At 44.8% G+C, this 25705-nt stretch overlaps 1 protein-coding gene across 5 annotated transcripts in view; it reads right to left on the bottom strand.

The window, feature by feature from the left end:
- Positions 1 to 1502: 1502 nt before the first annotated feature.
- Positions 1503 to 25705, bottom strand: part of LOC117360941 (pre-mRNA 3'-end-processing factor FIP1-like) — a 38448-nt gene continuing 14245 nt past the window's right edge. For all 5 annotated transcript variants that reach the window (XM_033945610.1, XM_033945608.1, XM_033945609.1 and 2 more), the window contains 7 exons: positions 24420 to 24633; positions 16958 to 16984; positions 9590 to 9647; positions 9218 to 9273; positions 7076 to 7238; positions 3438 to 3608; positions 1503 to 1906 (listed from right to left, as the gene is read on the bottom strand). In XM_033945610.1, coding sequence (XP_033801501.1) covers positions 1786 to 1906; positions 3438 to 3608; positions 7076 to 7238; positions 9218 to 9273; positions 9590 to 9647; positions 16958 to 16984; positions 24420 to 24633 — 810 coding nt within the window. In that variant the 3' untranslated portion in view covers positions 1503 to 1785. The remainder of the gene's footprint in view (positions 1907 to 3437; positions 3609 to 7075; positions 7239 to 9217; positions 9274 to 9589; positions 9648 to 16957; positions 16985 to 24419; positions 24634 to 25705) is intronic.

The raw sequence follows: 25705 nt of genomic DNA, 5'->3' as shown, positions 1-25705 counted from the left end.
CTTCAGCTAAAACTGTGACTTTACAATTTCAACCACTTTTGAAGCCAAAAGGTGCGATGGGCTTTTCCCTCGTGCTTTTGTTTCTTGATACACGAGTACCTGATTTGGGCTGTGAAACAGTGGAGAACTTGCTAGATCGTCTGGCATGGAGTGTGCAACTAGCAAGAGTCACCCCAACCCTCTTCTAACCCTTCTGCTGGGGGGGGTATTTGTACAAATAATCTAACAGATTAGCTGCTGAAATGCTGCTTGGTCACCCCTGCTGACATCAGACTTTTCTCTGCCTTACTAAGCTACAAGGGAAGAGGCAGCTGCTACCAGTTCAAAATGAGCCACCATCCTAGAATGAGAGTGGAACAATAAATTACCCACTTATCTCCTCCAAAAAATACAAAACACTTTGCATGAAAAAAAAACATGAATGTAAAAACATACTCAAAGTTTATGCGAGAGCTTTAAGGATCTTCCATGAGTTATTTTATCATAGGGAGAGGGGACAGAGTGAGAAGTCAGAAGATGAAACTAAAGCGTGAAAGGATCAGAACCCACAACCTTAGTGAATGGATTCTGCCAGGTTTTGCAACTACAAAATCCTGAACGGTCCTACCGATGACTCTAGACCAGGGGTGTCAAAGTCCCTCCTCGAGGACCGCAATCCATTCGGGTTTTCAGGATTTCCCCAATGAATATGCATGAGATCTATTAGCATACAATGAAAGCAGTGCATGCAAATAGATCTCATGCACGTTCATTGGGAAAATCCTGAAAACCCGACTGGATTGTGGCCCTCAAGGAGGGACTTTGACACCCCTGCTCTAGACAGTTATTTTGCAGTTCTGTGGAACTTTGTGCGTGCCAAGGTGGGGTAAAAATAATTCTGGTCCCATGGGGCGGCCCTCGACAGCCCACAGAGCTATACTGCTTGGAAGAACAGATATTGAAACTTTAAGCAAAGATTTAACAAAGCTGAAAACATTTCCATGTGCAGCGCCTCTGTTCAATGCAGGTGTTTCCAGAGCTGTCCTGGGACTTCATGATCAGGTCGGCATGTTACATCATCCACAGTGAACATGGATGGCACATAGAGAGAGTGTAAGCATATTTATCTCGCTGTAAAGATCCTGAAAACCTGACTAGCCACTCAATTAAGATGGGTCTTGAAACCACTGGTGTAAGGTAATCCCCGCCACTTGATGTGTTCCTCTGATGCAAAACTCAATCAGCAGGGGGGGCCCCAAAGCCCATTCTGACTAGAGGTCAGCTTCTCTCCCTGGATGCTGCTACCAATGAGTAAAAGATTCTAGTCTATACTACGGAAAACAGTAAAGTCACTTTTGAGAGAGGGGGGTAATGTTTAAAAGATCTCACGCCTCCCCTATCAGTAAACAATTGTCCCTCAGCTGGTGAGTTGAGTCTACATTAACCATCACTCAGGCTGACTCCCATCTCTCTCTGGGATGTGGCGTTGCACTGGGTTTCTCCACCCTCTGCTACTCTCTCCCCCCCCCCCCCCCCTGTTTTTGTCTGTGAAATTGTTATTGCTTCCTGTTAATGACACCAATTCCATTCAAAGCTGCCTTGGGTCAGTGGCCCTGGGGGGGAGGGGTCTGATGAGAGGCATGTGCCTGGTTCCATAGGGGCTTAGTAGTTCACAGCATGCATGGCTTCTGCTCAGCAGCCAACTACAGGCGATCTCTGGTCTGCTACCAGCGCCAGCTCTATCCCTTGGCTCCATCCCACCCCCCCACCCCACCCCCCCTGGCTCTTCTACGCTGGTGGAGTTCGTTAGTCTTTGCTGTCCTGCTCGCTCAAAGAAACCACGTCCTCTTTGTCCTCTCGTGCGCGTTTGCTCTTTTTGTGTTTGTGGCGTCTGTGTCCTTCACCCTCTTCATGCTCGTGCTGTTTCCTGGTTTTAATAAGAACAGAAAACAGTCAAAACCTATACGCCTGGGAAAATGGGGATGCATGAATTCATCATACACAAAAATCAGAGTTGTTCTCCATGTCTGTCCTTCATGGCCTCCAAATAATTTATTCAGGTACTCAAGCATTATTCCCTGTCTGTCCCAGCAGGCTCACAATCTATCTGATGTCCTGGGGTAATGGGGGGATTTAAGTGACTTGCCCAGGGTCACAAGGAGCAGCGCGGGATTTGAACCCACAACCTCAGGGTGCTGAGGCTGTACCTTTAACCACTGTGCCACACTCTCCCCATATAAGTCTGGTTTTTAGTACAACCACAGCAAATCTACACAAGATTATACTACAAACCAGCTTAATTTTAAAATTTTGATTATCCTGAAAATCAGGCCTGCAGGAGGCCAAAATTCAGCGGATTAGTGAAAAGGCTGGAGAAGCAGCTCTGGTTTAGAGAATTAAAGAAAGTTTCATCCTCTGGGAACCTAACGTCCAGGAAAAATGTTCCATTCTTTTATATAGCAGATGACTGCAACCAAAACAAGTCACAAAACCAACCCAATTAGCCCAAGTAACAGCTACAAAGCCTCGTGTTGAGCAGATTCCATTATGAGACTAAGGAATGCTTACACGTGTGAGCTTCAAGGATGGCTAAAGCTGTCACCTGGTGGACCCAAACCATCACTGTGGGACTGGGTTCAGAAATGAACTGGACTGGTATTGCAGGGGGCAATTGTAGAACAGTGTGCCAACATCATTTCTGCTTTATAAAAGGAGAGAAGGCATTCCTTTTCTTTCTAAAATCTTACCTGGGTCTTATATTAATTTGTGCTCCAAAAAACACACTAGGGCTTATTTTCGAGGAATGGTTTATTTTCATTTTTTCATGTACAACGATCATCTCTCCCTTCCTCTCCTCCACCACAATTCTTCCTCTTTCCTTTCTTCCCCCCCCTCCTGTGCAGCATATTTCCTCGCCTCTCACCCATCCCCTTGTGCAGCAGCTCCGAGGCCTCCAAAAACAGTGGCAGCACTCCGAATGGGCTCGGGGCAGGGCCATTCCCTCTGCAGTGTCTTTCTATCTATCCCTCCCATCCCTCTGTGCAGTAGAGCCCCACCGACCCTCCCACCTTGAGCCTGACATACCTCCCCTTTGAAGCCTCCAAAACAGCAGTGGCAGCAGTGCTCTGAATGGGCTGCTTTACGGCTTTCCCCGCTGGGGGGCCTTCCTTTTGCCGCATTACTGATGACATCATCAGTGAAGCAGCAGCCCGTTCAGAGCACTGCCACCCCCAAGACAGTTTTCTAGGCAGTCCCCCCCCCCCCACACACACTTACTACACTACTGAGATCACCTTCTTTATAGGGAATAATTTCATTTTGCTGACTCCCTAAACACATTTTAGAGATGTCAAACCCCACCCACAGTAAACATACAGGAGACCCCATTTGATTACTGTCAGGTTGAGGCTCCCCTGGACCCCAGGCCCGCTAAAGAGTTGGACGCCGAGGCCACTCACCGCCTGGATGCCTTGTGTTTGCTGCTCTCCTCCTTCTCTCGGTGCCTGCGCTCCCTGTGACGCTCCTCTCTTTCTCTGCTGTGGTCTCTACTTCGCCGGTATTCCCGCTCTCGCTCGTGCTCATAATTGTAACTTCTCTCCTGGCTGTAGTAACGGTATTGCTCATCGTTGCTTTCAGAACAGGGAAAGAAACAGACACTGAGAATCACTTCACCTCCTCACAAAAAGAAACGTCACACAAGTCCTTCATGAAGCATCTCTCGTATCGTGATTAATGTCCACTAGGGGCCGCCATCTCTATACAGTGTCAGAGAATTGGACTGCATGGTAATACATTTGCAGATGGAGAAATTAGAGAATATCATGAGATCTAGAAACCTCCGTTTTTAAAATTTTCCTATATCTCATTTTATTTCTCCTTTGGAGTTACTGAAAATGTATTTGAAAGATGTTCTTCACTATGTATTGGTAGATAGCTTTTCTCCTGACAACCTATATTACATTTCCAGAAACACCAAGGAAGTAGTAGAAGAAGAAGGATCGATTGGTATCACCAGATAGTCTGAATATTTCTCAGTTTTTGGAATCTTCTAAAGATTATATTGCAAAATGAGCGACATTACTGGTAACGTTTAAATCTGAAATGGAAAAGCAAGCTATTCTTTTTCATAAACAAGCTCTATTCTGTGGACAGAAATGAAATGTATTTCCAGATGTATCCAGGCAAACACAGTATAGGAGAAGACAGTTCCTACAACTCAAGACGCGAGTTATGGCAGTAGGAGCCTTATACTTCCTTACATTCCCCTGTAAATGTTTGGTTACATATGAGAGTAATAAGCATAGATTTGTTGATCCATCTCAGTTGGAAATTTTCTTACAAGATAAACATAAACTAGACAAATTACCTGAGATTATTACAGAGGTTGACAAGAAGTGAGAAAGTAAAGAAAGGAATATAGATGTGCCTGATTGCCAGATTATAATTTAAATTTTCCTGTAACTATGTGATTTGTCGGTTAAAGTCACAGTCCCAGTAATGTGGACTTGGAATCAAATTTATTTTCTTTGAAGTAATAATTATCTTCTTTATATTAGTGTGTATTCCTAATTTTATTTGTTGAAACAAATGATTAAATTTATAAATAAAAAAAATGAAACTTCACACAAGTCCTACATGTAGCATATCTCGTATCGTGATTAATGTTCACTAAGGGTCACCATCTCTATACAGTGTTAGAGAATTGGACTGCATGGTAGCTGTGACCAAGGCAGAACCAGAAATAATTTACAAAACAGTAACAGCAGAATCACTATATGTTATAAAGCATTGAGTGAGCCAGGGTAGATACTCTGTGACACTGAACCAAAAAGTGCCACTGAATACCAGCGCTGACTTCTGTGGCACTCACTCGACCCTCAGCGTATGGCGTTTACTCGACAAAGGCACTGCAAACAACTGAGAGCTGAGGTCTGACAGTTGAGAGGGAGACAGAGACTGTGTCTGAATTCAAGAGAGCCTGGGATAGGCACGTGGGATCTCTCAGAGAGAGAAAGAGATAATGGTTACTGTAGATGGGCCATTTGGCCTTTATCTGCCATCATGTTTCTATAATCAGAAAGTTCTATGACATCACAATGCAAGTGTTAAGAGTCTTAGCCAATAGGGAGAGGAGGAGATAGTGGATGAAGGGGGTGAACAGACTAGATGGGCTATTTGGCTTTTATCTGCCATCATGTTTCTATGTTTCTATAATCAGAAAGTTCTATGACATCACAATGCAAGTGTTAAGAGTCTTAGCCAATAGGGAGAGGAGGAGATAGTGGATAAAGGGAGTGAACAGACTAGATGAGCTATTTGGCCTTTATCTGCCATCATGTTTCTATAATCAGAAAGTTCTATGACATCACAATGCAGGCGTAAAGAGCCTTAGCCTATAGGAGGAGGAGATGCAAACGTTAAGAGCCTTCGCCAATAGGGAGAGGAGGAGATAGTAAATGCTGAGGATAGGCCATTTGGCCTTTATCTGCCAGCATGTTTCTATGTTTCTATAATCAGAAAGTTCTATGACATCACAATGCAAGTGTTAAGAGCCTTAGCCAATAGGGAGAGGAGGAGATAGTGGATGGTGTGGATGGACCATTTGGCCTTTATCTGCCATCATGTTTCTATAATCAGAAAGTTCTATGACATCACAATGCAGGTGTTAAGAGTCTTAGCCAATAGGGAGAGGAGGAGATAGTGGATGGTGTGGATGGACCATTTGGCCTTTATCTGCCATCATGTTTCTATAATCAGAAAGCTCTATGACATCACAATGCAAGTGTTAAGAGCCTTAGCCAATAGGGAAAGGAAGAGATAGTGGATGTTGCAGATGGGCAGACTAGATGGGTCATTTGGCCTTTATCTGCCGTCATGTTTCTAAGTTTCTATGTTATGAAGGAATCATCAGCTCTTTAAGCTGAGTAAAAATGTTTAGTGTTTAATCCCTTTGCACAGTGGTGGGCTTAGTCCCTATTTGAAATTCACATTTTAAATTTTTTTTAATTTATCAAGCATTTACATAAAGCAGAATCAAATAGATACTAAAGGAATTATTGTAATATCAAGAGAAAAAAAAATAAGAGTCAACTTAATCAATCTCAAGTCCACAATTATTGGAATCCAAGATAGTATTAAGCGGTTGTAGGATTCTCTAGAAAATTGTAGAGAAAAACAAAATAAGGCGAGCAAAACATTTGAAGCTGAGGAGAGATGTCACATTGTAATCCTAAGAGCTCAAGGCGTTTTCAAAGACAGGAAAGTTGGTACTTGAAAAGGTTCAAAAAACACATATTTAAATGAGTGATATTTCACTATGCATTTACAAGATCGGAGGTCAGATGCCACACGATAACATCACGAGCATGCAGGCAACAGGGGGCAGGGCTTGGGCGGGACTAGGGGCAGGTCTAAGGGGTCCAGTAATTGTTTAAACATTTAGTATGATCTCTTGTATAATGGGGTTTTTCTTGGTTAATTCAAAGTGTCCTCCTTCAACCTTGACACATTCGTGAAGTCCTCGACGCAATTGAGCTGCTGGCTCAATGAATTCTGGGGTTTCGTTGATTAAGAGCTCAACTTTTTTTGTGAGCTCCATCCTGTTGAAAAATAAAGGACTCAGAAATCTCAGGCAGAAGTAGGACATTTGGGGGCTATTTGGAAAAATTTGGGGAGGCCCGTTTTTTCCAGACAGTGTTCAAAATAATACACAGACAAATGCACTGCACTTAAAGCATTACCAGTGGTGTAGCTTTAAATAAAGAGTGATTTGGGGGGGGGGGGGGGGTATGGTTGTCTTGTTTAGTGCTTGCTCAGAAGTTTCTCTGCTTTGTTTGCTGGTTTAGGGATATGGGTAGGGGTCAGGGGGGCTTCCGGGGGTGGGGTGGGTGTTTGCACTCGGGAGTGGGTGGGGTTTGGGGACGGGGGCTTATTTGAAAAATCGTTTTGTTGTACTTTTGGTGATCTCGATCTTGCTGTATTGTTTTGTATTGTCTATTTGCTGATTGTGGACCAACAGAACATGATTTACACTAAATAAAGAGCAACTGGACCAAGCCATGTCAGCAAGGGAAGACGCTTCCAGCCAGGTACTCACTTGCTATATTCACTGATGGACGGCGGTCTCTCTCTGTCCCGCTCTCGTCTTGATCTGGAATACTCCCAGCGACCTCCGCCAGGGCTGCTTATCCCCTTACCCACTGTCGGCACCCAGGGTGTGCGAGGACTGGAGACCGGAGGATAGCTGATGAAGCCCGAATCTGAAGCGAAGAAACACACAGCCTCCTCAGTGTCCAAGACCCCCCTCCGAGAGCAAGCACTATGGCCCAGATATTAAAAAAAATATATGTATAGACCTCACTATTAAAGAATGACACGGGGACAAATTTTTCCCCATCCCCGCAAGTTCTTTTCCTGCCCCATTCCTGCAAGCTCCGTCCTCATTTGCTCAAGCCTCAAACACTTTCAAATCCTAAGTAGCAACATTCTAGAGCTCAGATTGTGATGTCATAATGCCTCATTCCACCAATGCCTAAGCTCCGTCCTCATCTGCACAAGCCTCAAACACTTTGAAATCCTAAGTAGCAACATTCTAGAGCTGAGATTGTGATGTCATAATGCCTCATTCCACCAATGCCTAAGCTCCATCCTCATCTGCACAAGCCTCAAACACTTTCACATCATAAGTAACAACATTCTAGAGCTCAGATTGTGATGTCATAATGCCTCATTCCACCAATGCCTAAGCTCCGTCCTCATCTGCACAAGCCTCAAACACTTTCAAATCCTAAGTAACAACATTCTAGAGCTCAGATTGTGATGTCATAATGATTCATTCCACCAATGCCTAAGCTCCGTCCTCATCTGCACAAGCCTCAAACACTTTAAAATCATAAGTGTTCGAGGCTTGTGCGGTTAAGGGAGAGCTTACAGGAATGGGACAGGAAAATTGAGTTCCCGCAGGGACGGGGACAAATTTGTCTCTGTGTTATTCTCTACGCACTATCCTATAATTCTAGGTGAATTAGGCTGGTGACCCATCACCCACCCACAATATTTTGAATATAATCAATGACAATTAATTTAGCAACTGCCCTGTTTAAAGCTTTAGATCTTTAACAAGCAGAAAGCAATTCCTAAGCATTCTGCCACCTTGCTAACTATGGCAGGGGTAGGCAATTCCGGTCCGCGAGAGCCGGAGCCAGGTCAGGTTTTCAGGATCTCCACCATGAATATGTATGAGATGGATTTGCATGCACTGCCTCCTTGAGATGCAAATCTATCTCATGCATATTTATTATGCATATCCTGAAAACCTGACCTGGCTCCGGCTCTCGAGGACCGGAATTGCCTACCCCTGAACTATGGGGATGCCAATCTCACGTATCCCCCTTTGAAATGTCCACTGTAATAGATAACAGTGTAGTAATATCTGAAACTGAGCTGAGCTGAATAGGTAGATCCCTACTTTTAACATGTGACCCTTTATACACCCCCCCCCCCCGGACTCATTTGACCCATCCAACCTGCTGCCAACCCCTCACCCATTATACCACCACTTGCTCTGCCCTCTCCACATAGCAACACTGCCAGACATCACTAAGGATCTCTCCCCTGCTGCAATATAAAAAAGAGATTTACGTGATTGCATTTATTTTAAACGTAGAATCTTTTCCCTGTTCTGCCTATAAAAATGATGAGAGAAATTAGTGAGTCTACATTGCCATAAGCAGCCATTTTAATTAAAATGAGGGTCAGGACCGTCTTCTTCAGTTTGTCTTAGGTCACCGGACTGCAGATGTGGCTCTCAAGAACCCTACTGGATCTGAATTTCAGGGAAATTAACATACACAGATTAAGCTGATTAATTAGAGCAGGGGTGTCAAATGTCGGTCCTCGAGGACCACAATCCAGTCAGGTTTTCAGGATTTCCTCAATGAATATGCATGCAATCTATTAGCATACAATGAAAGCAGTGCATGCAAATAGATCTCTTGCATATTCATTGGGGAAATCCTGAAAACCCGACTGGATTGCGGCCCTCGAGGACTGACATTTGACACTCCTGAATTAGAGCCTATGGACGGGACCCCAGACTGAATATCTGCTATGGACACCGTTAGGTAAGGCCCAGATGCTCTGCGACTTCTCCAGGACTGTACTTGGGATCCACCACCACACAGGCTCTGACTAACCCCCAAGAGACTGTTCCTGATCAGTAGTACTTATTCCCGGTTACCTCTGGAGTTGTATCCAAACGAAGGAGGTTGTCTGTTGTTGTAGCTGGCAGACGAACTTTGGAAAGAACAGAAGAGAGAGCCAGAGTAAGAGATTGCAAGGCACCTCAGCGATGTTCTCAATCTTACATTCCAGCAGCCGGGGTTCTAGAGGCCGCGACACAGAGAGCATCACGGTTCCCAAGGCTGTGCCACGGAGAACTGCACGGTTCCCAAGATCGTGACGAGTGCGCTGCTCCTGAGGATCAGGATGTGGACAGCACATTTGGTAAAGTGTGACATGCAGAGAAACGGCAAACGGAGCTGAGATATTCTAGAAAGAGTGAAACATCAAACACTTCAAAGGCAAGCACGATAATGGAAGTTAGTTTTACCTGCCAAGTGTAGGAATCAAAAGTGCTGGTGGAGGAGCCAGAGGTGGAGGAAACAACCCTAAAGACAAAACAGAGCATGTGGAGGGGGTACTTGGACATTAGAGCAGAGGTTAGGCTTTGGCATTCTTCACAGACACAGCGCTCCCCTCACACCCACTCCATGATCATACAAGCACTCCCTCCCCAATCCTCACAATACACTGCTGGAACAGCTTCATCTCTCAAGACTTCTGACTGTGCGAGAGGGACCAGATTTGGGTTCCCGCTCCAGAAACACCTTTTCCGGATTTGACGTGTGCAGTGTGTGTATCTGTACGTCTACGACTGATTTTCCTAGTGACTCTGAATCTCCAGAGGCCGAAACACGCAATTGTGGGTGTAGCAGAAAACCAGAAGGTTGCTTTATCCTGTCTGTAAAATGTCACATTCGTGGTGTAGGATTTGGGATTTTGTCTTGATTCAGAGTTCACTTTTAAACTGTAGGTAACGGTTTGTGGGCTGTGACTTTTGTCCCAGTTGCATGCTTCTCTGACTGGCCTACGTTATTGTCTTACAAACAATCAGATCATTACCTAAATTATCTAACCCACAATGATTGTCATCAAGAAAAAAAGGGGGGTTATAAAGGATAATTGTACCAAATCTAATTCGATAAATTCATTTACTGCACAAAGGTGTCTAGTTGCTTTTTCAAAAATTATTATCTATCATCACTGAAACCCATTTTTGATCATATGGAGAGCAATCATTTTATTAACATGTTTCCCCCATTATATAAATTAAGAGGCTGAAGTATCATAAAGGATGCATGATTCTCAGTAGAGAGACCTCTTATAACGTAGATGTTATTTCAAGTCTTCATCCTGAATGCATGTTAATATAATCATTTACGTCAGACCTCCTTCCTACCTTAAACCAACGTTGGGGTAGTTCACAAACCCACCAACGTTGGTTTTGGCCAGGAAGCCATCAAGATAAGTGTTGCTGTTCTTCTCTAACATATTGAATCGTATGTGATGGATTGAATGAATCAATTTGAATGTTGGAATTCATTATTCAATTAAATTAAGTTAACAACATATAATATATTTATTAATTTAAATAAAGATAGGGATAGGCCTTGCACTCTTAGATAATTAATTATTTAACAATTTTTTTAACTTAATTAAATGAAATAATAAACATTAATAATAAAAAAAAATTTTAAGGTAGGAAGGAGGTCTGACGTAAATGATTATATTAACATGCATTCAGGATGAAGACTTGAAATAACATCTAAGTTATAAGAGGTCTCTCTACTGAGAATCATGCATCCTTTATGATACTTCAGCCTCTTAATTTATATAATGGGGGAAACATGTTAATAAAATGATTGCTCTCCATATGATCAAAAATGGGTTTCAGTGATGATAGATAATAATTTTTGAAAAAGTAACTAGACACCTATGTGCAGTAAATGAATTTATCAAATTAGATTTGGTACAATTATCCTCTATAATAAAACCCTAAGCACGCATGCGCACTTAGGAGGCCATGATCCCTGCCGCCGTGCTGTGCTTCCATGGCCACATTCCATTTGCGGCGCGTGCTTGGGGCAGCTTGCAGCGTGTGCGCAGGCTTGGAGTGGCTTGCGGTGGGTGCACGGGTTTGGGGCAGCTTGCGGCGCACGTTCCGGCTTGGGGCAGCTTGTGGCGCGTGCAGTGGATTGAGCGGTGGTTTGTCTCAGCAATGACAGGAATTTGTCGTGCGGGTGCTGCGAGATGTCCCATGCTGGTAAGAAGTGGAGGGGGAAAGGGGGCTGCTTTGGGAGGGGGGAGGGTGTGCTGGGGGGCAGAAAGCAATCATGGCTTGCTCTGGGAGGGGAGGAAACAGAAGGGGGCCATGGAGAGACAGGTAGGCATGGCGCAACAGAGAAATACAGGGTCAGGGGGAGGTAAAATAAAGGGAGAAGGGCTGCTGCTGGACAGGGGGAGCAGGCAAGGGGTGGTGGTGGACAGCCAAGGAAAGAGAGAGACAGAAAGAAAGAAACAAAGACAGACAGACAGCGGCCAAGGAGAGAGTGAGAAAGAAAGAAAGAAAGACAGACAGACAGCGGCCAAGGAGAGAGAGAGAGAAAGAAAGACAGACAGACAGCGGCTAAGGAGAGAGAGAGAGAAAGAAAGAAAGACAGACAGACAGCGGCCAAGGAGAGAGAGAGAGAAAGAAAGAAAGAAAGACAGACACACACATCTATTTTAGCACCCGTTAATGTAACAGGCTTAAAGACTGGTCCTTTATAACTCCCCTTTTTTTCTTGATGACACTCTATGTTATTGTCTTGGCAGAGTTGGACTACTGCCACTCCCTTTATGACTAGGGTTACCAGATTTTCCAATCGGAAAATACGGACCCCTAGACCCGCCCACAGGCCCACTCGGTTCCACCCATGCCTGTCCTGTAACACCCTAATCCCGCACCTAGCCCCCTCCCCCAGTTTGCTATTGTCGGTCAGGGAGGAAATACGGGCATGGGCGTATGCCACACGATAATATCACGTGCACGCACGTGTGTGCGTGATGTCATCGCGTGCCATCTGTGCATGTGCGGATTTCCTCTCAGCCCGACGTGATTTGAGGCTTTTCAAAACCCAAAGTGCCAGGTTTTGAAAAGTCGTCCAGACATGTCCTCAAAAGGAGTGCATGTCTGGGGAAATCCGGACGTTTGGTAACCCTATGTATGAAGCTAAGACGGCTGCATGAATTGTAGAATACCGTGGCAAGGATTTTGACAGAGGCAAGGGGAAGGGATCGATTCTCGCCTTTATTGTTAGCAGTGCACTGGCCCCCCCATAGAGACTTTTGCAGCCATCAAATCTCACCGAGTTTCGGTGAGATCCTGAGGGATTCCAGCCCACGCCGCCGGAGACCGAGGACGACCATCGGACCTGCCTGCAGGTCTAGCGAGGCCGCTCCGACTCCTCCCCACTGCCTGCCGGGAGAGGAGACTTTTGCTGCCATCAAGTCTCACCGAGTTTCGGTGAGATCCTGAGGGATTCCAGCCCACGCCGCCGGAGACCGAGGACGAACATCAGACCTGCCTGCAGGTCTAGCGAGGCCGCTCCGACTCCTCCCCACTGCCTGCCGGGAGAGGAGACTTTTGCAGCTATCAAATCTCACCGAGTTTCGGTGAGATCCTGAGGGATTCCAGCCCACGCCGCCGGAGATCGAGGACGACCATCGGACCTGCCTGCAGGTCTAGAGAGCCCGCTCCGACTCCTCCCCACTGCCTGCCGGGAGAGGAGACTTTTTTAGTCCCCCTAGTTTCTACTCTCGATCCCTGACCCAAGCCTCTCACCCCCACTCAGCAAAATGGCACCCTCCACTACCAAACTCCTATGCATCCTGTTACTGCTTTCCCTACTCTCAACAAACTGGAAAACAGCAGGCTACCACTTTTCAACAATTCCAATAGTGACAACAACACACAGACAGACACATCCACACAAGAAACTTCAGATAGGAAACCTGATAGAATGCACAACAACCACACAAGAAAGCATCCCAACCGCATGGGGACGAAAACCACCCCACAACATAAAGAAGTCAGGTCACAAACTCTCCCATACATCCAAGAACCTCCTTCACCCACAGCTTATTCCCAACATCCACAAGAATCATATCACAATCCCCTGTGCGTACATGAACATAAGATCAATCAGCCCAAAGGCAGACCTATTAAAAGACTGGATAGTTAAAGAACAGTTAGGCTGCCTTTTCCTAACCGAAACCTGGCTATCCTCCGACTCGGACCCTAGCATTACAGAATTCTGCCCTAAGGGATACAAACTCGAATTAGTCTGCCGAGAAAAAAAGCGAGGGGGCGGTCTGGCCATCCTAGTGAAAAACAACCTTACCATTACAGTCCTAGACAAACACTCCACCCCCCAATCAGACCTGCTTGCCTGTCAACTCTCCAGTAACTCACTCAAAGATACCCTAACTTGCATCCTCTGTTACATCGTTCCAGGAAAATGGAACGCCACAAAACACGATCTTGAAGATTTCATCTTCCGGAACTCATTAACCTCAACACACAACCTGCTTCTCGGCGACATAAATCTCCACCTAGAAGACAACTCCTCCAAACAAGCTGAAGGCATAATCTCTTACCTCAATGCACTCTCCTACCAAATTCTGTATCCTCAACCCACACACGAAAAAGGCCACCAACTCGATATTGCAGCTTACATGGCCCAACACCCCCATACACCTAACATTCATATCTCCAATGGGGCCTGGCACCCCTCTCTATGGTCAGACCATTTCAAATTCACCTTCAACATCAACTGGACACAAAGCACAAGCAAACACGAAACCCACAAAACCTCCTTCAAAACCCGACCAAAAATCGACCCCTCTACATTCTGGACCACAGTAGACCCCGCAATCGCCTCCATAGACCACAATGTATTCATTCGCCAGTGGCACTCCCTGAGCGAAACAACCCTGAATGGACTAACCCCAGAAAAGACAAAACACAAACTCTGCAGATCCTCAGACAAATGGTTCGACACAGAACTTCTTCAACTAAAAAGACACTGCAGACAACTCGAAAGAGTATGGCAAAAAAAGAACCAAGAACTAACCAAAGTAGCTTGGAGAAACCTAATAAAACAATACAAAGCCAAACTTAAAGAAAAACGAAGAGCTTACTACTCCAAACTAATCGGCACAGAATCCATAGACACAAAGAAACTCTTCCAACTTGTGAAGAACCTCACAGACACGCAGCCATTCCTAGCCACTCAAGGAATCCACCCTCCAACGGCCACCCAACTAGCAGACCACTTCAAGAACAAGATCGCTACCATCAGAGCCTCCTTCTCCAATTCACCGACCCTCCTAGATGAGATCATAATAAACCCCACAACTGATGAAGCCACTGCAGCCGACAGACACTGGTCCAACTTTACAAAGGTGCAATGGTGGGACTTCAACCAACTCTACAATAAATATAGTCGAGCGTCATGCGACCTGAATAATTGCCCCTCATATTTACTAACAAATGCCTCCCCCAAATTTAGAGCTTGCCTACTGCAATGGATCCAAACAACGCTCACGGAAAGCCAATTCCCACAAGACCTAGGAGAAATCATAGTCACTCCAATACTGAAAGATCACAAAGGACCAATAGACACCCCTTCCAACTACCGACCCATAGCCTCTATTCCATTATATGTTAAACTAATAGAAGGTCTGGTTGCCCAATACCTCACCAACTACCTTGAAGACCACAACCTACTCCACCCAACTCAATCAGGGTTCAGATCCAACCACAGCACTGAGACACTGCTAGTCTCCCTTCTAGATACAGCCCGACAACACCTTAGCAAAGGAAGAAGGATGCTGATAATTCAACTAGACCTCTCAGCCGCATTTGACCTGGTTGACCACAGTATACTTCTTCAGATACTAGAAGCAATAGGGATCTCAGGCGGAGTATACAACTGGTTTCCAAGGATTCCTCAAAACAAGAACATACAGAGTAAAAACAAAAGATCTAATATCAGAAACCTGGACCAATCCCTGCGGAGTACCTCAAGGTTCATCACTCTCACCCATGCTCTTCAATGTCTTCATTTCCTCCCTTGGTACCCTATTAGACAAACTCGAAGTAACCTCATTCAGCTATGCAGACGATATAACCATACTCCTCCCCTTTGACTCACAAGACCCCACTACAACAGATAACCTGGTAAAAACCCTAGAAACAGTGGAAAAATGGATGACAGAACACAAACTGAAGCTCAATCCAGACAAAACTAAATTTCTACTGCTTGAAAAAGACAAAACCCCTTCGATAACAGAACTAGAAATAAAAACCACCAAATATCCTATACAGCCCACTCTCAAACTCCTTGGAGTAACAGTAGATAGATGTTGCACTCTTCAGGTGCAAATCAACAAAATCACACAAAAAGCATTCTTTACCATGCGCAACATTTGCAAAATTAGAAAATTCTTCGGCAAAGAACAATACAGACTCATAGTTCAATCCCTAGTCCTAAGTCTACTGGACTATTGCAATATCCTCTACCTTCCTTGTCCCACCTACTTAATAAAACAACTACAGACCGTCCAGAACACTGCCCTCAGACTGATCTATTCCCTTCGAAAATTTGACCACATCACCAACGCCTTCCTAGATTCACACTGGCTTCCAATACAAGCTATATTGCATATTATTCAAAACATTAAACGGAACGGCACCCTCCCACTTAAACAACCGCCTAAATAGGAACCTCTCTTCCAGACAAAGGAGAACCCAGTCCCCTTTCTCCTACCCCCCTTATAAAGGAACTAAGCGCAAAAAGATGTACGACAACCTACTAGCAACACATGCAGCTAAATTGGACCCCTCCATCACCAACCTACTGACAGCTTCAACTGACCTCAAAGCTTTTCGAAAAGAAATCAAAACCATACTATTCAAGAAATTCATCCTAATTTCCTAACCCCACTCTTCTCCCCTCTCTCCCCCTCTTAGGATCCTCCCTTCAAAATGTGATTTAGACCTAACGCCTTTAACTGTATTCCTCTTCCTGAAAACGTCCAGCTATCGTTTTGATGTATCAGGCCCAACGTCTTTAATTGTATTCCTCTTCCTGGAAATGTCCAGTTATCTTTTTGTTGTAATCCGCTTAGAACTGCAAGGTACAGGCGGAATAGAAGTCATTAATGTAATGTAATGTAAAATGGTACGTTTAAGGTTGCCCACAAGATTGCCCCTGAGTGTCTAAATTCTCTGGTGACTGAGCAGGTCTCTCCTAAGCCGTTGTGTTCACCCTACTTGGGGCGATTTCCTTTCTTAGTTGGATTGCAACTAACTTGGTTTGCAAGTGTTTTGCAAGACAAGCAAAACATTTTATTAAATTTTAACTTGATATACAAGCAATGTCTTGTAATACAAGTACATACAGTATACACACATCACAAATGAGCCGATGGCTCTTCTCTCTCTGACGCTGCAAGAGTGTAGTGACTGTTCTAAACAAGCAAAGCCTTGCAATACAAGTATATACAGTGTACCACGCATCACATCATCACAACCGAGCCTATGGTTCTTTTCTCTCTGACACTGCAGGAATGTAGTGACTGTTCTAAATGAGTGAGGTCTTGCCATACAAGTATGTATAGTATTTTGTATTAAAGTTTTTGGGTTGTGGAACGAATCATCTGAGTTTCTATTATTTCCTATGGAGAAATTCGCTTTGATATACGAGTGTTTTGGATTACAAGCATGCTTCTGTAATAAATTATGCTCACAAACCAAAGCTTTACTGTATCTGGAAATTATTAGTCAGTGGATGAGGCAAAAAACGAGGCCTACCTGGGATCGGGCCTGGAGGCGGCATACCTGTGAAAGAAGAGAGCAAAGAGAGGACATTTAGAACCATTTGTATATTCTGAAAAAGATCCAGCTAGAGAGGATGAATTTTTGCCAGTGTGCTTTCTTTTACTCATGTAGCCTACAGAGAGCACAAATGGAACACAATTAATAAATGGAAATCAATAAATCTAATCTAATCTAATCCTTAGGTTTGTATACCGCATCATCTCCACGTTCGTAGAGCTCGACGCGGTTTACAGTAGGAGAAATAGGAAGGAACTACAACAGAGGGTTAGAGGTAGAAGTGTGAAGAAAATTTAGAGGACTTGGGATGCCAAGATATAAGAGTTTCTTTGATTCCTAAATTGGAGGGAGACTTACATTTTTTGAGAAAAGCCAGGTTTTCAGATGTTTGCGGAAAACTTGGAGAGAGCTCAGGTTCCGAAGAGGGGAGGTATTGTTGTTCCAGAGCTCATTGATTTTGAAGTGGAGGGAGGTCCCTAGCTTTCCTGTGTGGGAAATGCCTTTTAGCGAGGGGAAGGATAGTTTTAATTTGTGGGAGGATCTGGTGATATTAGGGTTTGAGGAATTCCAAGAAAGAGGGATAAAGGGAGGGAGGATACCATATAGGATTTTAAATAAGACACTCCCCTTTCCACAAGCCTTCTCAAGGCTCCCGGCTTTCCATGGTTTCCTTATTTCCTTTCCGCACTCGCTGGCACAGGCTTCTACATTTTATATCGATCCTCAACGCACCAACTCCTCAGACTGTCCTTGCCTGTGTGTGGATGTCCTGACTTGGACATCTCCAGGCAGGCTTGGGCGTGCTTCCTAAAAAGCTGCTCCACATGAATGGCATGAAACATCTAATATCACCAGATTTTAAACATGAAAAGCAGTTTGTCATTCAGCAACACATCAAACCTATAACTGCTTTTGAAATGTTAAGGCCTGTGCATTTTAGAGAAGAAAACTGATCAGGTGACAAAAAATTGCAGTCTCTTTCTCGATGCCTTGGAGACTTCTTTCAACTCTGACGCGAAGTGCCTCTGTGGTTTCCTACATTCCTCTCTGTTCTCTTTCTCGGAGGTTGGATATCTGCTAACAGACACTGCCTCCTCCTCCTGGTATGAATATGACGATGTGTTCAGGAGAGATATTAAAACCATACTCTTCAAAAAACACATAAAACCAATCCCAACCCAATATCCAACACTCTATTTACCCTTAGATCTCTCTAATACTCTTCTATCTACCAAACATTATCTAAAACCCATAATTTCACCCTATTCTTATCTCCTAAAGACCTCCACTTCCCTTTGGTAACTCTTTACCCAACATATATTACCTTAAAAATTCTATGTCATCGCTTATTCTATTCCTTCAAATTTTGAATGTAATTTTTGCTTTAGTTTGGATGTAATCCGCCTTGAACCGCAAGGTAATGGCGGAATAGAAATCACTAATGTAATGTAATGTAATGTGTGATAAGGTGATGCTCTTGCACTGAAGGGAGTCTGTAACAAGGATGTCTCCATGGGTATACCTCTGAATAGTAGTATGGCCAAATTAAGGCCCTTCAAATGACAGTTTTTGGGGGGTGGAAGATTCTAAGGATGGAGGGGTCCTCTGAAGCAGTTTCAGAATGCAATCTGCAGTAACCCATTGTGCTTCCAGCTTGAGCAAACCCTTTATTCTTTAGGTCTGGTAAAATTCATGCTATCGCTTCTGAATACATGTCTCCAAAATGACAGAGACGCTGAATGAGAGAAACTGTGTCTCCTCAGAGGGTGGTGGAAGCAAAACCACGAAAAGGATTCAAGAAAACCTGAGGGAGGTTGTAGGGAAGTGAGGAAAAGGCTTGATATTTATTTTAATTTTAAAATATTTTTAGACTGTCTCTTTGACTCAAAGAGTCGTCCAAACAGATATACAATAAATATTGCATACAAGATTGGTAACATTTGGGAATAGGGGGGGAGGGGGGGAGGGATTGAAGAGATGGGATGGGGATGGGTGTAATGGGAGGTTATCGGTAGATAAGTTACTGTTATTTAAGTCTCTTTTCTTATGTTCAAGTAGTTATTATCTTTTATTGTTAACTTTAATGTTGAACTTGTCTTAATTACTGATTTTTGTTCCTATTCCGTACATTTATATCAATTATGCTGGCATAATATTTTGTGTAAGATTTATTATATGTATGGTTTTTATTATTATAACTCAATAAAAATTATTGAACATTAAATATCGCATACAATTCAATATGAACACAACATCATTCTCAAACAGTTGATACCAACTCAGCTCAACCAACTGGCACCACAATCCCACACGGAAACCCTACTAATCCCACTTCAGCCTTCACAGATCAGAACATAATTCCACAAATAGTGGGCTGCCCCAGAAACGGCTCACTTCCTCAGCCTGACGTTTTCATCTCATGTACGGAAGGACTCTTTGACAATACAGTCTAGACATGTGGCATTCTAGCTTCCCCCACGGTCATTGTGGCCCTTTTCAGATTGCAACTTCATAAGAACATAAGAAGTTGCCTCAGCTGAGGCAGACCAGAGGTCCATCTCGCCCAGCGGTCCGCTCCCGCGGCGGCCCATCAGGCCCATTGCCTGAGCAGTGGTCTCTGACTAGCTCTATAACCTATCTCTACTCCTATTCCTATAACTTACCTCTACTCCTATCCCTCTAACCTACCTCTACACCTATCTATACCCCTCAATCCTTTGTCCTCTAGGAACTATCCAAACCTTCTTTGAAGCCCTGTAATGTGCTCCTGTCTACCACAGCCTCTGGAAGCACATTCCATGTATCCACCACCCTCTGGGTGAAAAAGAACTTCCTAGAATCTTATATTGACTATGAGCCCCAACAGGAAACCAGTACAACCTAGCGCCACAAGAACCACTTGTAGCCAGCGCATCTGCTTCCTCGTCTACTCAGCCATTCCCAACCTAGTCCCACTGGGTTTTCAGGATATCCACAATGAATATACATGATCTAAGATTTGCATGCATTGCTTCAATTGCAAGCAAACCTAACTCATTGACTATTCATTGTGGATATCCTGAAAACCCAACGGGAATGGCTGCATTAATTCCTAAGTTCAGCCCATTACCATAATCCAAATAAGGGGGTCACATCAGTACGCAACGCTATACAGAAAGAATAAGTATCCACAACTGGAAGCAGTTTCCAAAGCACTTACACGTATCCCTGCCCACCACATTTGTGCCAGCTCTATGGCTGGGGTAAGTTTAGGCGAGCAAAGGTTAGACATGCCAATCTTGGGTTACGGTAGTTTTCTAGAACAGAACCTCAGCACCTCCCAGTGGGTGGCACCCAGTTGTAGAATGACACAGGGACAGAATTTGTCCCTGCCCCCGCAGATAACTGCGAGAAACAATCTGGTGTCATTCTTTAGTCTACCTCAACCTCATTTCATCTACACCAGCGTTCTTCAATGCAAGGCTTGAGGGTCAGTAGCTGGGCCCACTCTGATTCTTCCCTCTCTCCTTAAAAAATGACACAGAGATGGTTTCCAGTGGTTAACCGCAGGTTCAGGAACAAATTCTGTTCCCGTGTCATTCTCTAGAAGTGCCCAGCAGAGACCCAAATAGTAGCAACATTTCAGAGCTGAGATTGTGATGTCATAATGCCTCATGCCACCAATGCCTAAGAGCCAAACTCGCCAGTGATGTCACAATGGCTTGACTATCTTATATTTGGCTCACATAAGAATTTTCGTACTAGGACAGACTGAAGGTCCATCAAGCCCAGTATCCTGTTTCCAACAGTGGCCACCCAGGTCCCATTTTTTAGTGTCTATCTCATCCTCAGTCCTTCTACACCAACATTCTTCAATGGTCAGTGGCTGGGCCCATTCAGACTCTGATTCTTCCCTCTCTCCTTAAAGAATGACATGGGGATGGAAACAAATTCTGTCCCCGTGTCATTCTTTGGCTCACAGAGCTGCTGAATTTACCAGAAATTTGGATTCACAAGCCCTGATACTATAAATGGCACCTATCTTTTAGGCGATGAGAAATGCAATTGTCAATCATCTGCTAGGCGCCATTTATAGAATTGCGCCTAGTGGTACCTAGGCAGTCTTAGGCGCTGGCAGGGGTTGAAACCTTAGGTGCACTCCTGTTATCCCAGGGTTTTCTTGGCCTGAGTGTGCCTAAATTAAACCAGTACCAAAATTTGCCCCTAACTACGCCTACTTTTTGGTAGATGCCTCAGAGTAGACACCTACCAAGTTAGGCACCTACCAGCTAATTGTTTTTAATTGCTTTTTAATGGCACCTACATCATCTAGGCCAGGGGTGCCCAATACGTCGATCGCGATCGACCGGTAGCTCAGGAAGGCAATGTGAGTCAATCGCTAGACTCGTGTTGCCGTCCTGATCTACCGGGCCGATCAGCCTTCTTCTGTATTCTCCCTAGGGCCCAGCTGTCATCTGCTGCTGCCGCCGCTGCTGGAAAAAAAAAAAAACCGGCTTGGAGATTTCAGCCTGTAGCGAACTTATGCTCCGGGCTCTAACATGTGCGTGCCGGCTTCTCTTCTCTTCCCTCCGAAACCGGAAGTTATGTCCGGGGGGCGGGGGGGAGAAGGGAAGCCGGCACGCACATGTTGAGAGCCTTGAAGCAAGCGTTTGCTACGTGCTAAGGCGGGAGACAGGTTAGTGAAGCATTTCCTCTTCTTGCTGCCGGGTCCTGCCTACTTTCTGTTTCCGCGAAGGCAGGACCCGGCAGCATTTCCCCAATAGGTCGATCGCGATGCTGGTCGGCCGAAGCAAGGAGAGCTTGGGGCGGCGTCGGCTTTCAGGCCTGTTATTAGTGGTGGTTTGGGGCCTGTTATTGGTGGCGGTTTGGGTCCTGGTCCCCGATGGCAGTGGCAGTGGCTTGGGGGAGGGCAGGGAGAAAGTAAGAAAAAGGGCAGGCAGGGAGACAGAAGGAAAGAAGAGAAACAGAAAAAAAAGAAAGGGAGGCAGAGAGAAAGAAAGGGCAGGGAGAGAGGAAGGAAAAGTTGGGGGAGGGAATGAGGTCTGGAGGAGAGGAAGCATACAGGCTAAAAGAAGGGAAGAAAGATTGGATGCACAGTCAGAAGAAGAAGTGCAACCAGAGACTCATGAAATCACCAGACAAGGTAGGAAAAATTATTTTATTTTAAATTTAGTGATCAAAATGTGTCTGAATTTATATCTGCTGTCTATATTTTACCCTAAGGTCCCCTTTTACTAAACCGCAATAGAGGTTTTTAGCGCAGGGAGCCTATGAGCGTCGAGAGCAGCACTGGGCATTCAGCGCAGCTCCCTGCGCTCTAAAAACTGCTATCGTGGTTTAGTAAAAAGGGAGGGGGGTATATTTGTCTATTTTTGTATGGTTGTTACTGAGGTGATAGTGCATAGAGTCATCTGCTTTGATCTCTTTGAAAAACCCTGGAATAGGAATGATAATTAACATTTTCTATGCGTACAGCGTGCTTTGTGTTTTTTAAAAATTTTATTGTTGGTAGATCATTTTGACTTGGTCATTTTAAAAGTAGCTTGCAAGCCCAAAAAGTGTGGGCACCCCTGATCTAGGCGCATCAATCTCTGTGCCCCAGTGCACAAGTCACATAATACCGGCTAGCCTGCATTTTTAAAGATATTCAACATCCATATATACCCGCGATAATTATGGTCAACTAACAAAAATCTTTGACGTATTTGGCAAGACTAGATACAGGGTCGGGTAACACTGACACTTTTTTTTTTTCATAATATCATATTCTGCATCACTTAGGAATAATGTGACAGGTTTTTCCTACCCTTAATCTTCCAACACTTTTCTAACCAAATAAATTCAAATTCCCAAAAAATCCCAACAAAATAAGGGAAAAGGCCTGTGAAAATTACAGTCGATATTCAGAGAGATTTAACAGAGGCAAAGAGGCACACCGAACACTGTCCAGTTAACAAGGGGGTGGGTCTGTGGACTGCTAACTGGTTAAGGACGTGGATAAACGTTGGGACAGCAAAAAGGTCTCCATCGCCATGCTGCTGACCCGGTTCTGGTTCCGGGTCAGCCACGTGCAGCGTGCAAGAGCCACTGTGTGCTGTGCCAGCAAACAAGTGCAGCAGGCGCTGAAGATAAGGAGCAACCAAGCCGGAAGGGAGACGGACACGCGCCTGCAGGGGGCACTAATTCTTCACGGACCGGCAGGAAATTTTTGCGGACTGGCGGCTGAAGAACACTGCGATAAGCTAACTCCTCACCGGTCTGAATAATTGGTGTGTAAGCAGTTAATAATAATAATAATAGCTTTATTTTTATACCGCAATACCTCACAGTTCAGTGCGGTTTACAATAAGAAAAAAAACTGCAAAATACACAGCGATGTTATATCAAGTATAATACATAAAAATTCCATTTAAAAAATCGGTTCATAGACAGTAACGCGGAAGACAAAGGCGCGCGCCGACAACTGAGCGTAAGACGGAGGCGCGCGCCGAAGAAAAAGACTGTTTTTAGGGGCTGTGACGGGGGATTTTGTTGGGGAGCCCCCCCACTTTACTTAATACAGATCGCGGCGGCGTTGTGGGAGGTTTGGGGGGTTGTAACCCCCCACATTTTAGGGAAAACGTAATTTTTTCCCTAAAAACAGGGAAAAAGTTAAGTTTTCAGTAAAATGTGGGGGGTTACAACTCCCCAAACCCCCCACAACGCCCCCACAACGCAGCGCGATCTGTATAAAGTAAAGTGGGGGGGTTCCCCCCCACCCCCCCACCGTCGTAGCCCCTAAAAACAGTCTTTTTCTTCGGCGCGCGCCTCCGCACTGCGCTCAGTTGTCTGCTCACGCCTTTGTCCCGGCGCGCTTTTGACCTGACACCAAAAAATCAGTTATACACATTTGTCAAAAAGATAAGTTTTCAGTAATTTTCTAAAAGCCTGGTAAGATGAAGAAATTGTTAACAAATCAGCAAAACATTTATTCCATTTCCCTGACTGAAAGGAAAGTGTTTTCTCTAGAAAGTTTTTTGATATACAACCTTTTATCTTCCAGCAGAACGCTGTATCCAGATATTCTATGCCGGAGCCGGGACACGGCTCAGTTCCGCCCACAGCTGTCACCTGCTTAAAACGCACTGACTGACTTAGGCTGAATATTGCTACCTACAGCTTCCAAAGCCAATCAAGGTCAAGCGAGGTATTGCCTAGTCCAGGGCTGCCCAAGTCCGGTCCTCGAGATCTACTGGCAGGCCAGGTTTTCAGGATATCCACAATGAACATGCATGAGCGACATTTGCATACCAAGAAGGCGGTGCAGGCAAATCTCTCTCATGCATATTCATTGTGGATATCCAGAAAACCTGGCCTGCCAGTAGATCTCGAGGACCGGACTTGGGCAGCCGTGGCCTAGACAATCCTGGGCTTTAGCTGCCCGTGCTCCAATACTTACCTGGTGGGTGCAGAGGTGGAGGAATGTTGGCCACAGGCGGAGGAGGGTGCAGGAAGTGAGGTGGAGGTGGCCTGGCGAGCGGCAGGGGGGGTGGACTGCTTGGAGGAGCGAACGGTGGCGGCTGCGGAGGAGGAGGTGGCTGCGCTGGCTTCTGCTGAGGTTGGGAGTTTGGCTGATTTGGGCCTTGTGGTAGATTTCCATGATCTCCAAGAACCTGTGTCAGAGAAAGAGAAAAGAAGCCTTCCACAGCTGGTCTGTCTGGAAAACCTTTGCACTGTATGTACATCACTGTCTTTGAAGTGTTCCTAGGCCGATGCTACGAGACAGTGACCTCCAACCTTTTTCCTGTAAAGAAGCACAGAGTGAATACAAGAAAGCCCTGAGGGCCACCAAAAGATTTCAAGCTTACACACACTGTTTACTGTGTAAACCGCCCTGATCTGCTCGTTTAGACTGGCTGTTAAACATTAAAAATGAATACTAATATTGATTCTACAAGACTTAAAGGATATATTTTAAAAACTGACTTTACGTTGGATTGTCAATAGTAGAAAATGACTGAATAACACACCTAAGAGATTGTTTGCAGTTACTATATCAACTGGGAAACATTAAAGGGTTTCTTTTGGATAAATATGAAGCTTTTCGCTTCCCCCACCCTGGTATTGGTCGGCTTTTTCTGTGGAAGGCAGGGCTGGAGGCTAAGAAAATTATTTGGGGGGAGTGGGTTTCGGCTCACGCCCCTTCTTATTGGGCTTGGCGCAATCGTTTGCATGCTTTGATGTTGCTCGAGAAGGGCCGGGTGTGTCATTCCTTGCGACAATCGGAAATTTTTCTGCCGGTCTGGGGTCCTTATCGCTATTCCTTGTCTTTGAGAGCCCGTAGTCTGATTCTTAACACCTTGCCAGTCTAATTTGCCTTGAGCTGGGTGGGGTTTGCGGCCTTGGGATTGCCTTCCTCCAGTCTTCCTACACTACTTGTGTGTGTGTGTGTGTGGGAGGGGGGTTCCCTCTTCTTTTTCTTCTTTTCTTTCTTCTTGTTTGTTCTGTCGCTGTTTTGTCTGCTTGGATTTTTGATTTCTGTCCCGTCTGTTGTATTTTCGTTCTTGGGGGCGGGGGATTTTGGGGGGGAGGTCTTCTATTTTGTCTCTTGGGGATCATCAGAGTCCAGGGCCCTGATTGTCCCTGTTCTTGGGTGAGATGACACGCTTGTTCTTTTCTTGTCTATAATGGGGGGGGGGGGAAATACAGTAATTGTTTTCTGCCTCTGGCACACAGTTCCTATGG

This window comes from Geotrypetes seraphini, chromosome 5 (assembly GCF_902459505.1).
Source record: "Geotrypetes seraphini chromosome 5, aGeoSer1.1, whole genome shotgun sequence".
Classification (NCBI taxonomy): Eukaryota; Metazoa; Chordata; class Amphibia; order Gymnophiona; family Dermophiidae; genus Geotrypetes; species Geotrypetes seraphini.
Note: the sequence above shows the minus strand (reverse complement) of the source record. Positions and strands in the feature narration are given on the sequence as shown.